Source organism: Nothoprocta perdicaria, unplaced genomic scaffold (assembly GCF_003342845.1).
Source record: "Nothoprocta perdicaria isolate Ctin4 unplaced genomic scaffold, notPer1 scaffold_48, whole genome shotgun sequence".
NCBI lineage: Eukaryota > Metazoa > Chordata > Aves > Tinamiformes > Tinamidae > Nothoprocta > Nothoprocta perdicaria.
In genome coordinates, this window is record NW_020455732.1 from 1680532 (window position 1) to 1703796 (window position 23265).

At 42.8% G+C, this 23265-nt stretch overlaps 1 protein-coding gene across 7 annotated transcripts in view; it reads right to left on the reverse strand.

The window, feature by feature from the left end:
• Nucleotides 1-23265, reverse strand: part of PTK2 (protein tyrosine kinase 2) — a 140322-nt gene that overhangs the window by 73529 nt on the left and 43528 nt on the right. For all 7 annotated transcript variants that reach the window (XM_026047128.1, XM_026047127.1, XM_026047124.1 and 4 more), the window contains exons 4-5: nucleotides 7681-7907; nucleotides 26-192 (exon numbers count right to left, since the gene is read on the reverse strand). In XM_026047128.1, the coding sequence (XP_025902913.1) occupies nucleotides 26-192; nucleotides 7681-7875 (362 nt within the window). In that variant the 5' untranslated portion in view covers nucleotides 7876-7907. The remainder of the gene's footprint in view (nucleotides 1-25; nucleotides 193-7680; nucleotides 7908-23265) is intronic.

A 23265-nucleotide genomic window follows, 5' to 3' on the forward strand; every position in this document is an offset into this window, starting at 1 on the left:
CACTGAAGGGATCGAGAGCTCTTACTTCCATTCCTCGGGAGGGTGGGCTAGTTCAAACTTCTCTCTCACGTTGGATACTCCCATGTCCAGGTGGAGCCAGTGAACTTCCTCAGACTGCAGGTGACTGAGCCGCAAGCCGTAGCAGGCCACGTTTTTCACTTTGTGACTGTCCACAATCTTCTGAATGATACCCTGAAACAGAAATACACACGCCTCATGAGCTGCCAAATGCAAAAGGTATTTAAAAGAGATTTATTTTTTAATATAGCCATGGCATTCCTTATGCAAAATGCTAAGCAATAGAGCAGATATCACCTGGAAGAAGATTAGGCATGTGTTAAAAGAAAGCTGTATTTTCAGACAAGCATTTACCATTTCTGAAGCTCTGCTGGCATGCGGTCGAAGAGATCACATAAACACATCTCCTTGAACCTCATCAGAACTAACTCACAATTCCTCCACAGGAAGCAGGGAACATAAAAACCAAAATCCAGAGCTGCAGATTTGCAGATTAAAGGGGCATGTATTTGTTTAAAAAACTAAGCAGTGTCATCCTCCTCCATCCCAGTGACGATACTGTCACAATATCCTTGTCTTCCAGGCCTAGGAGAAGACTTCCTTCCATAGTCCTCATGGATACGAGGCCCCTGCTTGGAGAAGGATGGACACAAAGAGCGCAAGATACTGGTGTAGAGGGCATCATTTCCAACCCCTCTGGTAGATCCTTCCCTCTGGTGGATCCCTCCCCCAGACAAGATTTTCAGGTGGTCGCTACCTCATCAGCGGCACTTGAGACCTGGTGGCCAGGAGGAGCCCGGGGACAGGGACACCAGGACGAGCAGATACTCGACCAGCCAGGTTGAACACTCATTAAAATCAAATATGACATAAACAAGGAGTACTGGGGGAAAGCGGCCAAGTGTTTGAAACTGCATCCTGAAGACTTCCACATGAACTCCAGGAACATGAACTGATGCTTCATGTAAACCAAACATGTGTGGCTTTTAACACATTATTATGATTTTACTGCTGTACCCAGCAGTATGTTTGTTATTTTAAATCAGAAAGGCCTGTGAAATCACTCCATATACTAAATCCTGGAGCTAGAGTAAGATGCTCCCAAGGTGACTCCTGGCCTCATTTTCCCATTTCGTAGAAAGGAGAAAGTCTCTTGCACAGGATAAGCCTTTGAGTAACATCTCCTACCAAGGGACGTCACGTTAATGCTCCCGAAACCCTTCAAAGATGTGAAATGGTATTTATGCATTAAGTATTACTGCTTGGCAAAACATTTAAATGAAAGGAAGTGAACACCTAAGGCCTGCTACAAGTTAGATATAAAACTTCCCCCAAGGAAAGCTCTGGAATCACTCCACCAGAATTTAGGATGCCCTAGAACAACAGTGAGAGCACAAAGTTCTCATCTTCCAGTCCTACCAGAAGCTTCTCCAGCTACCTCAGTGTTGCCTTTTAAGAGTGATGAAAAACAGAAGAGAAGCAGTAGGGAGTTGTGGCTAGAAGAGAGTTGGGAAGAAGGTGGAGGCTATTTTGATCTCAATTTCAACATCTCAGCCACACTGTGAAGCCCTACACTGTGCTTGCAAAGCCCAAGTGCTTTCTCGGATCCAGGTCTATAGGTTAAATACTAAGGCAGTTCTATCACTGTTGACTTGAGGCCAAATGTGTGGATCTAGGTGCTATTTGCAGTAAAATGCCAAAGGGCTACTTAGAGTGCTCTAAAAAAACCCAACTGCCTTGCTTGCCTCTCTCATTTGAGATGAGATCTGTGCATCAGTGCCACACAGTTCCATCATCTCAAACAGATATATTATTCCTATAGGTAGATACTACAGTCTGAAATCTAGCCCCTGCATTGACAGCAAACCTCTATCATCCCAAAAAATCACATTTGTTAAGAGTTTTGACTCCTGCTGATGTTCACAGGCTCTTTCCGTTGAATGTAGAACTGTGTGTGATCACCCCCTACTCAAGTGCATTATCAGAAGGGGCTACTTTAAAAGAAACCCCCAAAAGGTAAATTCTGCTACCTAATCAATTGACACTGACCTTCACAGCTAGCAGCAGATACACCAGCACAGTGCTACAACGCACAGAATTCTCCCTAATTCTTCAAGACATTGGTTTATTTCAGGAGAAATCTGAATAAGGAATGTCTGACCCGCCCAGCAATAGGTGTTGACTTCTGAATAGACAGGGGTGAGCAGAGCAGGTGAAATCATTGCTAAGACATGAGAAGCAGCTTCTCCTGGATCAAGGATAGACTGTCACAGCTTTAATTCTCTTTTGGTCACAAAGACAGAAATATGCTTGTTTAGAGGTAGGAGGAAACCAAGATGTCTGTCCAGGAATGCTTGTCCAACTAGGATCACAGAATCACTGAACGGTTGAGGTTGGAAGGAACCTCTAGAGATCATCTAGGCCAACCCCCTGCTCCAGCAGGGACACCTACAGCACAGGGCACAAGGTAGAATCCAGGTGGGGTTTGAAGACCTCCAGAGAAGGAGACTCCACAGCCTTCCTGGGCAGCCTGTTCCAGGGCTCTGTCACCCTCATAGTAAAGAAGTTCTTCCTCACCTGGAGATAGAACTTCCTGTGTTTCAACTTGTACCCCCTGCCCCTTGTCCTGTCGCTGGCCACCACCAAGAAGAGTTTTGACCCCTACATTTCTCTCCCCTCAAGTACTTAAGACATATTGCTCCGGGACAGTGGACTAGATGAGTGCACGGTGCGGTGGATCGAGGGCTGGCTGGATGGCAGAGCTCAGAGGGTGGTCATAAATGGGGCCGAGTCCAGTTGGAGGCCTGTGGCCAGTGGTGTCCCCCAGGGGTCAGTACTGGGCCCGGCGCTGTTCAATTTTTTCATCAATGACCTGGACGAGGGCACAGAATGCACCCTGAGCAAGTTTGCAGATGACACCAAGCTGGGTGGAGTGGCCGACACTCCGGAGGGCTGTGCTGCCATCCAGAGGGACCTGGACAGGCTGGAGAGTTGGGCAGAGAGGAACCTCATGAGGTTCAACAACGACAAGCGCAGGGTCCTGCACCTGGGGAGGAGTAACCCCAGGCACCAGTACAGATTAAGGGTCGACCTGCTGGAAAGCAGCTCCATGGAGAGGGACCTGGGAGTCCTGGTTGACACCAAGTTAACCATGAGTGAGCAGTGTGCCCTCGTGACCAAGAAGGCCAATGGGATCCTGGCCTGCAGCAGGAGGAGTGTTGCCAGCAGGTCAAGGGAGGTGATTCTGCCCCTCTACTCAGCTCTGGTGAGGCCGCACCTGGAGTACTGTGTGCAGTTCTGGGCTCCCCAGTATAAGAGGGACGGGGAGCTTCTCGAGAGGGTCCAGAGAAGGGCAACCAGGATGATTAAGGGAATGGAACATCTCTCGTATGAAGAGAGGCTGAGTGAGCTGGGCCTGTTTTCTCTGGAGAAGAGACGGCTCAGAGGGGATATGATTAATATGTATAAGTTCAGGAAGGGAGAATGCAGGGAGGAAGGGGACAAGCTGTTTTCACTGGTGGCCAGCGATAGGACGAGGGGTAATGGCCACAAGCTGAAGCACAAGAAGTTCCGTCTCCAGGTGAGGAGCAACTTCTTTACTGTTAGGGTGACAGAGCAGTGGAACAGGCTGCCCAGGGAGGTTGTGGAGTCTCCTACTCTGGAGGTCTTCAAAACCCACCTGGATGCCACCCTGTGCCACATGCTCTAGGTGTGCCTGCTTGAGCAGGAAGGTTGGGCTAGATGATCTCTAGAGGTCCCTTCCAATCTTAAATATTCTGTGATTCTGTGATTAATCAGATCCCCTCTCAGTCTTCTCCCTTCAGGCTAAACAGGTCCAGCTTGCTTAATCTTTCCTCATACGACAGATATTCCAGTCACTTGATCATCTTCATTGTGAGTTTAGACCTTTGCACCAAACTTTTGCCATGAACCAGGCGTCTCCAAATCAAACTGTGGGGTCTCCTGCAGTGCTAGGAAAAGCACAGCCACAAAGTACTTCCAAAAGACTTGCGGTCCAACACAGGCAGACTCAGAGAGACAGGAAACAGTCGGCCAAAACAGAGCCATGGAACTGGTTGGAATATACAGCTCTCCCAACCAGGCACCTCTGCCTTCTATCCATGGAAATAAGTTTCAGCAGATGGGTAAGGAAAACGAAGAGCTTGCTCTGGAAGTTTATTCTGCTGTAGGAATAGGACCCATCAATGGGTCCTTGCCTTCAGGAACTTTTTCAGGCCCATCAGGCTAGAGGTGTCCTCATCCTTAGTTAAGGGTGAGTAATAAGTAAAAAGTCCTTTTTACTTCAGCGTCTTGAGTTCTCATTCTGTCTGCTTCAAAGACAATATTTTGGGTGGTACTGTGCAGAAGAGGAAGGAAAAGGCATCTCTGACATGACCGGGTTAGAGGAGTCACGGACCAAGTATCTTTATCGAAGCCTTCTGATCGTACCCAAAAACACAGTTTAAGATTTTGGGTTCTTATGACCACACGCATCTTTGCTTCTCCCAACTATTACTTCAGAAGCAGCAATCAGGTTTGAAGGCTCTAAATTTAGAAAAAGGTTCAGGGGATGCTAGGTGGATCTTATGGAACAGGGACATGAACCACAGAGTTCAGCAGCACTTCTGATGCCAGCCACCTAGGTGGGACTCGCACAAGGTTTTCAAATGTTTGTTTTCTGATGATAGTTAATAAAAAATTACTAAATGTCAATGGTGCCTTTGTTTATCTATGAAAGTCATACTGATCATACATATATACTACATATATATATATATTTAGTTATGCATATCCTTAGTATGAAACCAAGAAAAAGAGGATAAAGAGAGCAAGCCAGCTCTTTACAAACCAAAAATGTACTTCCAAGAACTGCAAAACTTTCCTGAATCCTTTGCAAAAGAGAGACTTCAACTTGCCAGGAGACGGCTTTCTCCGAAGGACTAAATCCACCCAGAAAAAACAAGGGCTCCACAGCCAGGAAGATTTCACTGAAGCAAAGTCCAGCCAGGACACCAGTTTCAAGACAAACAGCAAGGATCACCAGCTCCTTATAGTCTCACCATTTCAGGATGATCCTTCTGGAGGCCAGAACGGCGTTTAACGGCGTTTAACGGCGTTAGCAACAGCCATTAACCTCTTTATTAAAAGGGCTTTGCGTCAAGGTCAAGGTTTTACGTGTGATGTGCACTACTGACATGCACAGAAGTCACTGTTTCCATTCTGCTCTTTGGAAATTACTCAGGATCTTTATATAAATACATATATGTATATTAGAGGGAGAATGGAAGAGGAATAAAGAACACTAGTCCTTTTCTGAGGGCTTTGACAGCTAAACACAACCTTTCCACTGACAAAGGCAAACTCGATTTGGCTAAAAAAAACTGTTAGGTTAAGGAAACATGAAAAATCAGGAAAAAAAAATTCATCCTTACTTTCCCTTCATATAAGGACTTTCCTCAAGGTCCTTCGCTTTAAGAGCAGAAATACCTTTAATAGTAATAGGCCAGTCTGGAGGTTTCGGCCCAAGTCAGACTTCCTTTGCAAACTGGAAGGTTTCCTCGGCGGTGATCCCAGCAGCCACACACTAACCAGGGAGAAGTCTTGAAAATAACTTTTTCTTTCTCCCTTTTTAACTGCAGAGCTCCTTCAAAGCTCCCCCCAAATATGCTTGAAGAGCTCCTTGGAAACAGCACCCATCACCTTTCAAGATCTTAATTCTGAAGAAAGGAAAGCTCTGCTGCAGACTATCTCTCCGTTTTGGGATGGAGATGGTCTCAGGCATTAAAACCTTAAAGGTTATTTTCATTTTAAATTATTCGGCTTGCTTTACCAGTAGTCATTTCAAAGGAATGCGGGCTTGTTCTCCAGCGACAGTTTACGGTTTCTAAAATAAATGTTAAGACATGGCAAGACATCAGCACTCAGTCATTACCATGAGGTACCTGCACATTTCAGTAGTCACTGTACCCTTTTCTCAAAATAAAAAACTTAAGAAGTCCTTTTTTTTTTAATTTCAAGGATAAAACATAAGCATGACCCTCACCCAAGAAGCTTTTTTTTTTTTTTTTTTTTTTTTTAAGGAAAAGAGAGTCTTATAGAAAAACTGCTGCTTTTAGCAACAAATATCCAAATAAAAATTATAAATGGGCATATATGAAAACTAAAAATTAAGGCAAACCTCAAATAACTTGTTACCTGTTCTTTTAATGCAGCCTTTACAGAAATCCAAGAAGTCTGTGTATTAAACAGTACGTAACTGCAAACTGAACTCAGCACTGGATTTCTTTACAAACAGAGCAAGTGGCACATCCTAGAATTCCATAACCACAGGTATTTTTGAACTGGAGAAACCAGAGATGTAATCTCTGCTTTTGTTTTTAAAGTCTCTAGATATTTGGTTAGAAAGACCAATAACCTCAACTTAAAGTACTACAGAAGTAAGTCTTGCACATACTTTCTTGCAAGGAAGTCTAAAGATACCCTGAGACCTACTGTACCCAACAACACATTCCTGTATCAAACGCATTAATCATAGAGGTTATATGAAAGCACTATAAAGAAACCAGAAATCAAAGATATTTTAAGTGGCATTCAAAAATTCCTAGTCCACAGAGAATAAATTTATGTGTATTGATAGCAAAAATTCTGATTGTTGTAGAGGTGTAGTTTCTCCACTCACCAAGACATCCCTTAACACAGATGTCAGCTTACTCAGCTGACACAAAGAAGACTTTCTGATAGTCCCCAATGAAAAATAATTGAATTTCACAAAATTTACTCCACTTAGAAACGATGTTCATTCTATTCTTGCACAGTGATGCTAGAAAATAAATTGTAGGAACAGAAAACATTTAAGCTTAACTCCTTAAGCTTTTTCATTAGTTTTCTCTTGCATAAAGGAAAACTAATAACGGGTGGGAAGAGAAACCAGATCTCCTGAACTCTGACTGCTCTCTCCTTTCAGCAGATCAGAATTAGGTCCTCAAAGTGCAGCTTGAGGTAGTGTAAAGAGAACAGCGGTGATAAAAGGATACGCAGATGGAAAACTACTACAGGTAGAATCTTATCGGGAAAACATAAAACCCATCAGCACCTCCCATCACTCCAGGTTCTGCTCTTGTGGGATAATCAAAAACAAGGAAACCAAGAAGCTTTTAAAATATTAGATGTGTTGCAGTGAGCCCCTTGCTGCTGCACTTTAGTTTATTTCCCTACCACGAGACCTCAAAAAAAGGTAAACCTAAAAGACTAAGTGTAGTAAATGGTCAGTGAGGGCTTCAGTATTAGATTACTTACCCAAAACTTCTACCTTAACTTCCTTCCTCAGAGCAGATACTGTGTTTTCATACATACATACATTTCTATGCATCTCTAAGACTACAGGTACTTTAAAGATATTCTTAAAAGAAACCCAACCTTATTTTTCTTTGTGTAGATTAAGCACACAGACCACACTACAAAAATAAAAGCAGGTGGGAACGGGGTCTGCAGTAACAACAGTGCCATTTCCCCACACCACCATGGGGCACAAAACTCATTTTTTTCTTTAAACCAGCAAGTTCAAGGTTATGTACCTGAAAAGAAAATTTAATAGACATTTAGCGTAAAAATGACCTGCAAACACTAAAACCACACTTAGGAGAACACTAAAACCAGACTTACTCGGACATCGGTAGCATCTCCGTGCCGGATAATGCTTGCCCACGTCGTGGGTTCACTGCTGTTTTCAAAGTAGTGAAAGACCTTTAGGACTCGTTCCATGGTCCCCGGGGACCGCTCCATCCCACCACTGAGATGCGTCTTTGCGCTCGAACTTGGCGTGTGATTCAAGTTTGGATCGAGGTAAGCTGCTGCCATAGTTTTGCTAGATGCTAGGTATCTGTCATATTCTAGGAAAGAGAAAATAAAATAAATTATTTTATACCTAAATCCTGTGCAGTTTCATACAAAATATTTATTGACAATCCTAAAAAAAACACTTAAGTGATAGTTCATTGCTTTTTTTGGTCCCTTGAACATACATACACAGAAAAAAATTAACACCAGTATCACCAGAGAAATTGCAAGTGTGTTTTTGAACACGCCATCCTCATTCAAACAAAGTGACATTACTTTTCCTTTATTTTCTTAATGTCTTAACCCTTTCCAAAAGCCTTGGGAGACTCAGAGCTGCTCAGGCTAACAGGCCACCCACCCATGCTCAAGGTTCACTTGGCCTCAAATAGTCACTGCCTTCCAGTTTTGGCAGGAATTTGCATCCCAGAAGCTCTTTTGGGCCATCTTGCAACATCCCACCAAAGATAAGCACCAGAAACCCTGCCAGGGAAATTGCCAAATTGAAGGCTCTGCACCAAAACACGATGCAGATCAACACGAGACTCTCCTGGTTAAGGGGAGGACACTCCCAAATCACCCATTTGGGGCTCATTTGAACACTCTCTATCCAGAGTGATGCAGACCTTCATTCTTCCATCCAACACTAATGAGGAACCACTAAGGACAACACTTTCCTTACTCTCAAGAAAGGGCTAGTTGTGTTTTTCACCTGGTTTCCAAGTGATTTCCAAGTCTGGAATTAAAGGCAGGGACTTCTAGCTCACCAATTCACCTTACCACAGAGGTCAGCAGGTCCATAACAGAAGAAGGAAGCCAGGGACAAGAGACAGATGCTACCCCTTCCAACCAGCAACATCAACCCCCTCACAGGGCCTAGGAACAGGAACTCGTATCAGCTCATACACCTTCTACATCTGCACCTCTTGAGTGACAACTGACCACTGTCCATGCAGCACAAACACAATAACTCAACACTGGCAGCGCTGGGTGCTGTGCAGCTCATGAAGTTCAACCAACATAAGCGCAAGGTGCTTCAGCTAAAGAGGACTAATCCCGTGCACCAGGACAGGCTGCAAGTTGCCCTGCTGGGAAGCAGCTCTGTGGAGAAGGACCTGGGGGTCCTGGTGGGCAGAAAATTGACCTAGAGCCAGCAATGGGTCCCTGTAGTCAAGAAGGCCAACAGCTCTGAGCTACATTAGGAGGAGTGGTGCCAGTAGGTCAAGGTAGATGATCCTTCCCCCTCTGCTCAGCTCTGGTGAGGCCACATGTGCAGTGCTGGGCTCTCCAGTACCGAAGAGACAAGGAACAACTGGAGAGAGCCCAGCAAAGGCCCACTAAGATGCTGAAGGACTGGAACATCTCTCACATGAGGAGAGGCTGAGAGAGCTGGGCCTGTTTAGCCTAAAGAGAGGGTTCAGGTGGAATCTTATTTAGTGGTGGTCAGTGATAAGACAAGAGGCAACAGCCACCAACTGAAGCACAGGAAGCTCTGTCTCAATTTGAGGAAAAACTTCTCGACTCAGAGAGTGACCGAGCCCTGGAACAGGCTGTCCAGGAAGCTAGGGGTGTCTCCTTGGAAATACTGAAAAGCCACCTGGACACAATCCTGGGAAACGTGTTTTAGGTGCCCCTGCTTGAGCAGGGTGGTTGGACTCGGTCTCCAGAGGTTCCTGCCAACCTCAACCATCCTGTGATTCTCCCAAATACTCTCACAACATCTACTCCTTGGGGAACCTGCCTGCTACCTTCTTCATAACCCTTGACTGACTTTGTGACCAAAAATTCAATAAATTAGTATGGCTTTTGCACAAGGTTTTATTGCTCTCCTTTCTTACTAGTAATGGGCTTAAAACTTTTCATCCATTGTACACTCACCTTAAAACCTCTCCTTCTATCCACACTGCATCACTGGACAGACATCAATGTTTTATTATGACAACCTTCACACCCCTTTGAAACAGCAAGTGGAAAAGTGACAAGACACCAATTGCTAGAGACAGGAGTCCTCTTAACCAGCATAACCCAGGCAAAATGCTAATGCAAAGGTGGGTTTTTTTTTTTTCCTCTCTCTTCAGAAAAGAGCTTCATATTCATCCCACTGAGGGAAAAATCTAGGCTGAAGCATCAGCTGGGCATGAGCGAGTAGAAGGTACTCTCCCTTTTCAACTGTTCGAAAACAGTTGAGCATCAAATATCACAGCACAGAGCTGCTTAGAATATTCTCCAAATTTATAAAAAAAACTCTTTTTTCTTCAGAGTTTGATCAATTTTGGATTCTAATCAACCTCTTTTAGAAGTCTCAACACTTGCGTTATGAGGTACCAAAGCAGCAATAAATGTGATGACTCAAACTGCAGGAACACAGGTCATAGCTCCAGGTAGGAGCCCATTAACATTCCCATTGAACACACCCCTCTTTTGGGGTTGAAAGCGCCTTTAAAACCACCCTAGGCCAAAAATTTGTAAAATATAGTCAGTATTAAGGTAGGGATAGTTAAACAATGACTCTTGTGAGATCGACTTGATTATTTTAAGGGATAGAAAAAGGTGAGACTATGCTACTTATTTGAGCTCTTCTAAGTTCAAAGCAGACTGCTTTGTAATACTATCACTGCAGATTTCAGTTTAGCAGAGCAGATTTAGATTTCTTGGTATTAAACCGGAGGAACACAATGCTATTAGAAGGCAGAAACAACCCCAAGTGCATACAGAGGCTTAATTCTGCAAGGGGAATTAATTCTGATGTATTTTACTGCATATTGCTGTGCTTAAAGAACCTGGGGATGTTGAGACTGATGGGCTAATATCAAATCTAGCCCAAGTTGCTTGTATGTGAAGCCAACAATCCCTCTGAGCAATTCTACTGCTCTCATCTCCTCAAACCTGATAAAATACCCCCCATATTTCTCAATACTGCAGGAGTTGCTAGAGGGCTAGGGAAGAGGAATGGGGAATAAATATGTAGGGCTCTTAGCTCTGTGATATTTAGTGGCTATATTTAGTGGATATTTAGTTAAGATATCACAGGTGTTGCCAAACTAATGATGCAAACCATTGCACTAGGAAAGGATTACAAAGCTGGTTATCTGTATTTCTTCTTAGAAGCACTGTGTGTTCCCCATATTCTACAGACACATGGGGAACAAAGTCAAGTTTATGACTTTTCACTTAGTAGAAAGGATCAAAGTTCAGGTTCACATATTCCTATCAGCTCCCAGCGCTCTGAAACTCAATTGCTTCCAGTAAAGAAATGCTCAAAGAATATCATACAAGACATTTAAATCAATTAATTTTAAAAAGCTTATTAATAAACTTGCAATAAAGTTATCCTAATCTCCTAAGGGAAATCTTTTCAGTGCCAACATCTTCAGTAAAAACAGAAAGAACAGCACTCACACTAGGAATGGCAGACAGCCAACAAGAAGGTGTTAACAGGTTCCTGCAACACCAAACCAGGCTGCTATTACAGAATCAGAGAATGGTTATGTTTGGAAGGGACCTCTAGAGATCATCTAGTCCAAACCCCTGCTCCAGGAGGGACACCTAGAGCACGGGGAACAGAGTGGCATCCAGGCGGGTTTTGAAGACCTCCAGAGAAGGAGACTCCACAACCTCCCTGGGCAGCCTGTTCCACTGCTCTGTCACCCTCACAGTGAAGAAGTTCTTCCTCACATGGAGATGGAACTGCCTGGGTTTCCACTTACACCCATTACCCCTTGTCCTGTCACTGGCCACCAATGAGAAGAGCTTGTCCCCTTCCTCCCTAGATTCCCCCTTCATGTCCTTATACAAGTTAATCAGATCCCCTCTCAGCCTTCTCTTCTTCAGAGAAAACAGGCCCAACTCACCTAGTCTCCCCTCGTACGAGAGATGTTCCAGTCCCTTAATCATCTTGGTTGCCTATTACTCACATGGCAAATCCAGGTTGCCTTCTGTAGACATCATGAAGTCTTCTAAGATCTGTCGCTAAATCTCCGTATCTCAATTCCCATCTCAGACCCAAAGGTACCTGAGGGGATAATGTAGGGAGGAAGGGGCCAAGCTCTCCTCAGTGGTGGCCAGTGATAGGACAAGGGGCAATCGGTGTAAATGGGTTCCTTCCCTACATTTGATTGCAATAAAATACCAAGAGGTATTAATTTAATTTCTCAGACTGTTTTTTCAGCAAGTACTGGAAAGGAAGCACTTTAGGTCAGTTCATTTACTTTTAGTAATCACTTCTCCCCAAGTTCAAGTATGGGCCATGGGCAAGAGCTGGATGAAGAAGGAGCTCAAATACAAGGTAAATAATCGAGTCCCTTCTGCCTAATGGGCCAAGGGACCTAGGACAGGCTGGGGTACTCGATGCCTTCTTCACATCAACCTTCATGGGTAAGATCTGCCTTCAGAAGAAGGCAGCCTTTTGCATCCTCAGGGCTGCCCAGTGGAAGCACAAGTAGTAACCAGCAGAAACTGCAATCCGAGAAATTCCTTTTCGATACAAAATTAAAACATCTACTGTACGGTGGTCAGACCATGAAACAAGTTGCCCACAGAGGTTGTGGCATCCCCATCCTTGGCATTAATCCAAACTGCACTCGATTCTCAGTAACCTGCTCTAGTTGACACTGTTTTGAAGGGTTGACTCTAGATCAACTGATGACCCAGACAAATCTCTGCAGGCCCCTTCCAACCTCAGCTATTCCACAAGCTGATGACTCAGAGATTGTAAATTAAGAATTTCACCCACACTTCACAGATACTTCTTTAGGGATTTTAATGTGTTTCACATTGGTCAGTAAACACCTACGTTGAGAGCTCAATCCATTTTCCACAGTTGTTATTAAATCCTCCTGCAGCTCCCCATGCAAATATTAACTTCTCTATCTCAGCCTCACAGAAAGTACACCTGGTAGGTACCATTTTAAACTATTTTCCTCATTAATCTTGTATTTCATACTGTCTGCATGCAGTGTTGCACATTGCTGACTTGTGGTATATCATCACCTGAAAAGCTTTAAAAAATAAAATTATAGAATTTAGTCCCTAGGTTGGACACAGATGACTCCCTAAAACCCTTCGTAGTGATACTTACAAAACGGTTTCTTCTAAGGAAACATTGTTTGCTAAGAAAACAAGGCACATTCAGCCACATGCTGATGATCTCACAGTCCTGCTGCACACACGGAGAGCCTGGTTACAGCAACGGTCCCATTCCCACATGCCAATACCCAACGGAGGGTCACCAAGTGGCACAAGTGGGACCCACAGAAAGTGCCCCTGACCCAGGGCTAAAATAGATTGTCTAAAGCAAAGGAAAAGAAAGAAATCGCCATATATTTTCTCTCCTACCCTGCCTAATCCCTTCCTAGTCGTCCTTCTTTCCTTCCTCCAAGGCTTCTGTGCGGTATGAATTGGAGTCAAAAACCATTTATCAAGTCACCCATGCCAATGAACGTAACAGTCTGGCAAAGCCCATTAACACCACTTAATTTCTCAGTATCTATTTAAAATAAATTGACCTATTGGATATTTTACTGTATCAATATAAATTGGAGGAAAAAAACAGTCTGGCTACTGATAGCCTGGTTGCCCATTTTCCTGGGAGAACATTGCCTAAATATGGGTGCTAACTCCATGCAGTTCATAGCACAGATTTACCAGCTTTCTTCCCTCACACTCCGTTCAGTTTTAAGAACACACACTAGAGAGGCCCATGGGAAAAAAAATACAAAGCAAAGGCAAGATAAGCTCAGCAAGGCAAGCTACAAATATGGGAAAACTACATTTCAGTTAGATAAATGTTTTAGACATTAAACGTTTGGAGGAGCTTCAAAGAGGAACCCAGGGAAAACATCTACAAGACATACGACAGAGCAACGGGGCAATCTGAGGCCTGTTAAACTCAAGGGAAAGCAAATATATATATATTTTATAAATGAATTCATCTGAATTCATTCTCATATATATTTACATTTTATGTTTCATATTTACGTTTCATCTAGAACTGCTGCTGAGCAGGGTTATCTTAAGGACTTGACTATCACTTTAGCTAAGTGCTACCAAAGGACGAGCTCTGGGGAGGCACCGACGCCTTGGGACAGAACACAAGCGGTGACAGGGAGCAGTGACAACTGCCTGAGCCATTCTGTGCTGTGCAGCAGTATCTCAAACTAATGACCACGTATTGCAAAAACTCTTTATTTTGCAACACTCAAGAGTCCCCCCTCTTTTCCTGCACAGCCCTGACTCACAAGATGAAGTCCTGACATACCCCAAACCCTCATTTTTTCAGCCCAATTTTCACCCAATGCTGCTGCTCAGCAACTCCCGTCGGAGTTGGCACCAATTTCTATTTTAAATACAAAAGAAAAACTAATGATGAAGAAATACCACTTGTGTTGGGAATACAAGGAAAGTAGTGTCTGTCTGTGCTTTAATTAGCATGAGCTATCCAGCTAGATACTTGCTTCCTTTTTCAGAAGTGTCCTGAATCTTCACTTGGGTCACTTGGTACCACTGAAATCCAAGCAAATCTCCCCTTATACTTCTTCTACTGATGGAATTTCTCCAGCAAGTTATAGAGCCATGGAGTTGCATGGCTACATCGAACTGCCACAGGGCAGTTTTCTCAAATATACACCAAAACGAGCAGTAAGAAAAGCTGTATTTGAGGAAAGAAAACAGTTATAATCCAATTTTGACAATTTCAAAGCAGCACCTGCACTCGACAGCAGTCCTATCTATGAAATTCACAAAACAAGAGGATAATCAACACAGTAAACTTGTCATTTTTTATTTTTACACAGTGAATATAGCTTTATGGATGCCATACATGCCATAAGATCTTCTGAACAGCTTTAGGAAAGCACAGAGCAATTACTATCTTTCTAGGGCACTAAAAGCAGGAGTTTACTCAGATTAGTGAAAAGCAGGTGAGCATCTTGCAGATTAAGAACTAGAAAGGCCTGAATTAGAAGACATTCAGGAATGAGCAGTGTTCTGGCTATGCATTATCACAGCTTTACCTAGTTGTGTTCTGATATGTTGGACTTTAATCCTGCCTTCCCTAGCTTGACATTATTCTTCGATACCATCAATCTAAACCTGTATTTGGAATCATCTGACTGCACAGACTCTCAGTCCTGCCTCACTGCAATACAGTCTTAACAGCCTTTGTGTTCCCCTATAGCTATTTTTCAGGCAAACAAACCCATCAGATAAGAGGCACTTTCAGGCCCCTGCAAAAGGGGCACTGCATGGACATGGTGTCTGTCACGTTGGGCTGCTTGACAATGGCTTATTACAAACTCAATGACCTGCAAAAAGTTGTACTTAAGCCTGTTCTGGTTCAAAGGTTTTCCAAAGCCAGTAAATTAGAGTCTCTGCTATAAGAAAGGACGCACAGAGTGATTCTTATTCAAGTGACTGAATGGTAGCTTAGCGGAGGGCAAGCATAATAATAATTCTTCTAATTCTGGCTTTTGAAGACAATGCTCTGGTATCTGCATACAAAAACATCAGGAATTTGCTCGGGGAACTAGCATGCCCCTCACATCTCCTCCTGGTCTTGCAGAGTAGAGGACCTTCCCTTGAAGCCCCTTACAACTAAAGTCCCGGCGGCTAGAGAGCTTCATGGGGAATCCAAATGCCAGCCACACCAACCTCCAGCAAGGAATTCCTTTCTCCTAAGTTTTCATCTGTGGAAATACCAGAACGAGTCAAATTAGTCCCAAACTGGCCCTCTTTAGACTTCTGGAAGGAGTTCATCATGTGAGAGTGGTACAAAATACACAGTGGGGAATTAGAGCAAAATCTTGTTTCTTAGCACACCACAAGGCATTCTGAAGACTTCAAGCAAGCAGCTTCCACCACCTTCCTGACAATTTATTGCATCCTTATTATAATATACTTGAAGGTACATAGGCAATAAAAAGGCTCGGCTCATGACAAAGCTCTTGCTTTACAGTGCATTTTTATTCCAGTTAATTTTCCCCCGGAAACCATAAATCACTAGCATGATACAGCGATGAACTACACTACTTGTACACAACAGGCAATAATATTTTTTTTTATAAATAATCTTAATTCTAAGCAAGATACTTCCACAAGCCAATGTGATATGTAACCCTATTGATCCTCTCTTCCTTTAATCCCCATCAGACTGAATCCTTATTCCAAGTTGGGGTCTTCCCACTCGCTGCTGTAAAAGAGGTGTTCCATAATGCTCTTGTTATTTGCCTGTTAATCAGCAAAGCTTTTCCATTAATAAGTGTGTTTTCCAGCCTGGATGTAGCCTGAGAAAGCAACAGAGCAACCTGGCTTCAGCTGGACTACCACTAAATCCCTTCGGCTCCCAAATGATTGGATGCAAGAGCTTTCCAGTTGTTGTTACCAAACACAACTTAACATGAAAAAGAAAGAAAACAAAGGTAATTTCAGAGTACAATTATCCTACTGAAAGCAAGTGACAGAAGCTCCTTGAAAGAAGCTTTTTTTCTTCATGCTTTTAAACTATTTTAACTTGTTTACAGCCCATAAAATCAGTCCACAGAGAAAGGAATCCAATCCGCTTCCCCTTTGAAAGCCACCAGTCCATAGGAGATCTGTGCATTAACATTCTATGATACTCAAGAGCAGAACACAGCACTGATATCCTCCCTTGGAAAAAATTCCTATTCTGCCCTCAAATACCCCAAATGCAGAGCTCTGACAGCTTTCCTGTATGGGCATCCCCCAAAAAAAGACACCTTGCATTTACAAATGCATCGGAAAATCCACACTTTGTCTTCCAAAGGAAGTCCCACGTGGTCCCCAGTAAACCCAGGCTGCCCTTGCCACTGCCAAAGAGCTCAGTACAACCTTCCTCCCGCTCTGTTGCCCTCCCGGTAGAGCAGCTTTGACTTGAGACAGAAGAAAATCTGTCCTGGCTTCCTTCTTGCTCCCCGCTTTGGGATGGGTTTCAGTAGTGCCAATAATTGAAAGTGCTTCTGGAGGCAGCACAAAGTCAACAGCCGAAGTGTCTGCCTGGAGGCTTCCCAGTCTTGGCAGCCGCTGTCCAACACAGTGGATGCCCCTCTCGCCATCCTGACAGCTCCGAGCCCTGGATGCCAGGTGTAAAAGCATCTCATGTATCACACTATGCCCAAGGCCTCAGACTTGCATTAATTGCTCATTGTTATTGGGAGCACATACTCGTGATTGCTGGTAGTGGAGCAATGAAAGGGGTAAGTTTTGGAGAGTGGGAGCTTTGGGGTTTGCAACATCTGCAAAGAGCTGAAGAGGCAGCTGAGAGCTCCTGGCACACGAGTAACTGCACAAAACACAACCTGATGCTACAGGCGGCATCCAGGGGGTTAAGGTGAACGAGAACTTACAAAATGAGGCAGCTTATGGAGACAAGAGGAAATCATCTTACACACATACCCCAAATACATTGGATTTGCGCAACCTGGTAAACTTTAATATTAAAGAATTGCTGCATTTCTTGACCTTTGGTTAAGATTAGATGCTGTAGAAGCTGGAAGCTTGGAAGGAGGGTAACAAAAAGTTGTTTGAATACCTGAATTTCCACAAAGCAACAGTAATTTGCCCTTGCTTAGGAGCAAAGTGTTTGCTATCAGGACAGGCAGTTCTGATGCCAACAGCTTAAACAACCCAGCAAGTGCAGAAAATAGGAGACTTCTAGGAACGGGACAGATCAAATAAAGGTTTGTAGCTGGTAGAGGTTCAAAGCAGGAATAGGAGTAAGATAAACACCAGTTTGCACTAAAAATTAATAGAAAATCCGATATTTGGCTGCACTGTGATAGAATCTAGAGCTCTTTTGCTAAAAGACAAAATTTCATGGGTGGTGCTCCAAAATGCTGGTGTTTTTCAGTAAGAACACACCCCCAAGCAACACTCTTCCACTTTAAGGCTATATATTTAGAAGGTTTTTAGGAAAAAAAGGGTAAATGCAGATTAAGTGTAACAGCAATTGCTCACATAGATGCCAGTTACAAAAAGAAATGACAAGTTCTTTCCTGTCTCATGATGTTCTTGTATAGAAATTTTTCACAAGTGCAGAAGAATAGGATGTTATGGTGGGGAAAGAAATCCTTTGGGAATAGGTGCCCACCTTCCTTCCCTACAAAACCAGCAGCAGGATCTATACTTATTTACTCCATTTATTTTAACCATCCCCTACTATGTTCTTGCTAGAGCCCAGATACCTCTATTTCTTTCAAGACTTTGTCATTGGAGTTAACTTTCTGCCTTATAGCCCCGAGCTGCAAACTGATGCTCAATATCTGCAAACCCATCAAATACAGATTGTTTTTCAGCTAATCAACCAAAACCAAGAGCTCAGAAACTTCTGAGATGAAGATAAACTGGAAAACAAGATGGTTTGAGTCTCTGGAGCTATTTCTAGGGGAAAAATATATATATTCCTCATATCCATCTTCCTTTACACCTGTATCAATTAAGTTACTTTAATAGTATCTAAAATGATAGGGTTTAGGAAGCCTCTCCCCACCATCGATTTTATTGTCTTGTCTGCTTTATATCTTTCTTTTTCCATTATCTGCAAAACATCCAATATAAAAAATATTGAAATTAACTTAAAAAGAAAGTGGATAAATATCCAGTAACACCATCAAACACTTTGTTCCTCCTTTTCCTGGGGAAAAGAAGTATTTTTAGAAGTGGCTGTGTTCTCACACAGTTTAATTAAAAGAGGGAGGGTGGGTTCATGCCACTGCATGAATTCCCGCTCTAATTTACAGCTCTGCTTTGCTGTTCCTTCTGCATTAGAAGGTGTAAGAAGCAGCAGTTGTATTTATAGGAACCAGGGCATTTGGGGGATCAGCTTTGTCCTCCGAGAAGAGATACGGGTTCCTTGTTTGTTTTAAAACAATAAAATTAAGCTTGAAGAGAGATACACCTTGTTGCTTTGGGAATATTTTTTAAGAATCACATGCTGGTTGGACAGAAAGCTGTGAATTTATAAACCAAGTGAATGCATTTGTGCAACCTGCTCCTCCATGCTAAACAAAACAGTGCACAGTAACACAGCAAACACCATCCTCGTGGCCCGGAAGGAGAGGGGAAAATGGAAAGAATGCAAACAAGAAGGGCCCAAAGCTAGAAATAATATTTCATGCAGAAATTCAGGGGCAAATTGCACTATGCTACCAATTTCTATGAAAACACAGGCCATGCTTCCCAAAACTCGGCATCCACAGTGTTCAGAAGTCACCTTTGCCTTTCAGTCTGGCTTTAATGGTGCAAAACGATGAGTGTGTTCACCTGATTCCTGCAGGAGTGCAGGCGGAAGCACATAAATGTATTTATTTATAAATGTATTTATAATATGCTGGCAAGAGCTAGAACGTGTCCAGCCACCATGGACAAGGTGCCCAGCACCTGCGAGTCCTGGCTCTACAAACTGCCCACATGGTCAAAAAAGCACATTTTACAACCAACTTTTGCCTTCGCTTTAGCAGGGAGATAACAGCTCAGCCCCAATACACAGTCCGCCCTGGGAAATAGCTTTGCTAGTTGATGAACAGATGAAGACCACGTTTTATTACCCCATAACCATCAGACCCTACATCTAGACCACGCTCAAGCATCCCCAACTTCTTGCCGTGTTCCTATCACCAAAAAGCAAGATATTGACCAACTTTAGACACAAGTAACTATCTGTTCAAAAAAAGCAATAAAATAAATGTATTAAGAGTATTTCAACGCCTCCATGGATCCAAAAAGTCACAATAACGGTAAGCAAAGATGTTCTACATTAAGGTTAAGCTTTCTACTTAAGTCTACCCTCCTCTTCTCTCCTAAACACAGCACGCTCATGGTGACCTGCCTCATTTGCCTAATAAGCCAAAATAAAATGGAAACTAGAAGTAGTTAAAGCTTCAGAGCTGCCTTAGCCTTTGCACTTGCCAAAGTATGCACAGAATTTAACGACTGAGCAAGTTAGCATGGTATCTTTTGAGATTCCAAAGGTAAATATCCGTAAGTCACAATTTTCTTTGAACATCTCAAACATGGTGAGCATCCATGTGTCAAAGCATTGGGATATTCATAAATATGTATCCAAGTATGATCCTCACTGTATAAAGGCTTTAACAGGTAGCTTACTAAATTCCTCAACCTCAGCAGTAAATTGGAAAATGAAGAGTTCGGAAAATTAACCAAAATGGTTATGGCTCCAAATCACTGGAATCATCAGGCAGCCAGAGTTCTGGCAAGTGCTGCTGTTTTTACTGTAATACACTGAGCTCCATAACATGGAGCTTGTAATGTTATATATGATCCACATGGGATTAAGAGAACGATCCAAACAAGTTGGTCACTTCAATTCTTCCTGTATCTTCAGATTGACAAGATGCATCAAAATCCTGCTTGGATGTGCAAACTTAATTCTTGCAAACACCATATCCAGTGCTGATAGACCAGGCACCCGTATAAATACATCAGTACATCCTAAAACAAAGTATTTCCTCAATAACAGCAAACAGAACCAACTGGATTCCCTCCAAAACTTCCTCAAGGAAACTCCCCCATCCTGTACTGAAGGTGACTTGTACCCAGTTAGAAGTATACAGAAGGAACATGGTTGAAGGTAGTCAGCAACAGAAGGATAATGACAAAGCCTTAAAGGGCAGAAGACACCCGATACAATGACAGCCTCCTACATTAGCCTAAGAAAATCCCTATTATTAAACTCCCACCTTATCACTACAGCAGGAGTTCAGCATTAGAAGGCCTGGATTTAGAGAAGCTCCCAGAAAATCCCACCTTCTGCTAAACCCCAGGATTAGTTTATTAAACCCTCAGGGAGCTGCCTGTCCATACCTGCAGGCTACGGTGCTAGGAACGGGTACAGAGCAGCACCGAGGCCCTGCTTTGCTTTCCATGCACGGCACACGCTGCCCTGCAGCTTCAGGAATTCAGAAAGAGCAAACTGTCCCCCAAATGTTTTGGGGGGAGAATGCAAAATGTTTCAGGGACAGGTTTGGGGACAGTAAACATGCACATCCTCAAGGGCAGATAACATGAGGTTTAATATCAAGCCCTGGATGCACAGGGGAAATTATGACAGTTTCCCAACAGACTTAGTTCTCAGCATCGAATTTGAGTCAAAATTTAGCTCTTCATCTCAAAAATATCCCACTAAGGTTCATTAACCTCCCCTCCTGCTGATACGAAACCTTCCATTGCTCCTCACTTCTAAGCTTCTGCCTCAGCATTTTCAGCTGCCTTGAGGACAGCAGCACCCAGTAATTGCAGAACTGAAGGTCCCACACTGATTTTCTTCTTGTACTTGCACAAAATGAGGAGACTGAGACCAGGAAAAAAAAACTTTTCTTTACAAGTTTCTCAATAAGGCAAGGGGCTACACTTCATTTGCAGGATCTGAATCCAATTAGAAGCTATTGCTTCATTTTAAGGGTCAGAAATCTTTGGTGAAACCTCAGCAATTCTCATCCATTGCAACATCTCTTCGCCTCCCTCCTCAAAGATTCAACAGGATCACAGTGATCTCATTTATTTTGCCAAACATCGAGACATTTATGAACACCACCATACTTTTATGACAATACGATGTATTAAAACACTATTTTTAAACATTTACCAAGATATTTTATTACATTGTTGCTTTGTTTGCTAGTTTGTTCAGAGAAGTCGGTACCTTTTGCATGTTTGCTTGCTCTAACTCTTCTATCAACATCTATCAGTTTAAGATACTTCCATTTTTTAATGGATTATTATGAACAAACACATGCCAGGCCATGAGAAAAGGATATTATAAATTTTTCGGGACTCAGAACTGATGAAAACTGCATCCTCTTTGCTACTACACTCAAGACACCCGAGTTTGCAACTACACTGTTTCTTTCAGACAGTGTAGCAGGAAGAGGAAAAATGTGAAGGGAGCTGCTATATTTGTTCTAAACCCATAAAAGTTTATTTAACTACATTAATCCTACCAGTAAAAGCTGTATATGTAATCCAGTTGCCCAACGGATTTTGTTCATTAAAAGCATATGCAAAAGGAGGTAAGAGAGATTTGGTATCTAAAGATGCTAACTTGGAAATACTCTACCTGCTGCCAGGCTAACTGGGGGGAGAAAATCAGGTTTTCTGAGAATAAGCATGTGTAATGATATATATCTGTATCACCTGTGACCTATCAGTTTTCAAATGAGAGCTAAGCAAGACAGTCAAATTCTCATTTCACCATCCAGCATAAAAGGCAGCTTTTCAGCAAAAGCCCACCTTCAACTTCCACACATGCTCTTCAGCCTTTTCCTAGTGCATCTTCAGAGACATTTAAACCATTTCTTTTCCTTGCATAGCTTTTCCAAGACTGCTCAGAGTAGAAGTCCACCTTGGTTCATCAGTAGGTACCACAGCTTCTAATATCTCCTCTCACAGATGACACTAAACGAGCTCCCAGTGCCCTTGGACCTTATTTTTGACATAAATACCCCAAAGCCCCATTTTCTGCTCTGCTTTTCTCCAAACAAGCAGCAAGCGCCATCTCATAGTTGCACCTTCACGGGCACTTTAGCCCCAAACCACCTCCCTGACACCTTTGCCCAACTAGTCTCACTTTTAAATTCCACAGGCACTTGAGGAACTCTCCTTATGCCACCTTTGAAGAAGTGGTGATGTTGGATGAGATTATTATTTTTTGATATTTCCAACAACCAAACAGACATCCATTAGGGGAAATGATTCCTTTTTTTTTCCTGCTTTTTGAGCGCTCAGAAACCAAGGAAGCAGTAGCCTTCCTCACCAATGCCAAGGGATGGGCAAAGAGTGAAATAAGTTCATCAGGTGCCTAAACCAGACCTCGCTACCAAAGCAGACTATGGGACTTTTATCTCTGTTATCAAAACCAAGGGGAGATAAGACAGCAAAAAAGTTCCTTATGGTTCCTCGCTATTCGTTTAACCCTTTGGCTTCCCCTCAAAGGATGAGCAACAGGCACCAAACACCTCATATCATCAAGTTTTCAAAAAATTAAGAATGTATCATTTAAAGTAAACACTGCAGCATTAACAGGCTACAATACCTAGGGTACAACTTCTCTCTAGTGGACTGAACACATACCACAATATATTTGACTTAGGATGACCAGCTCAGCACACCACTGTGGACCAAACTGGGTTTGATTATATGGAGACAGGAAATCTCTATTTGTGTTATACTCTTGTATTATATTCCTAAAAGCTGGTAAGCTAAGGGTTGCAACGGCCCTTCCCTCCAATTACTCATGCACTTAGGGTGACACCTACCTGCATCAAGCCCATTTATTGTTTGTGAATTATTAAACAAGCAGCTCGTTGCATGCAGTGAATTTAAGCTTCCTCTTCCTTTGGGTAGCAAATTTACAGCTGTGCAGCAGAGCTATCAAATAGCTGAATT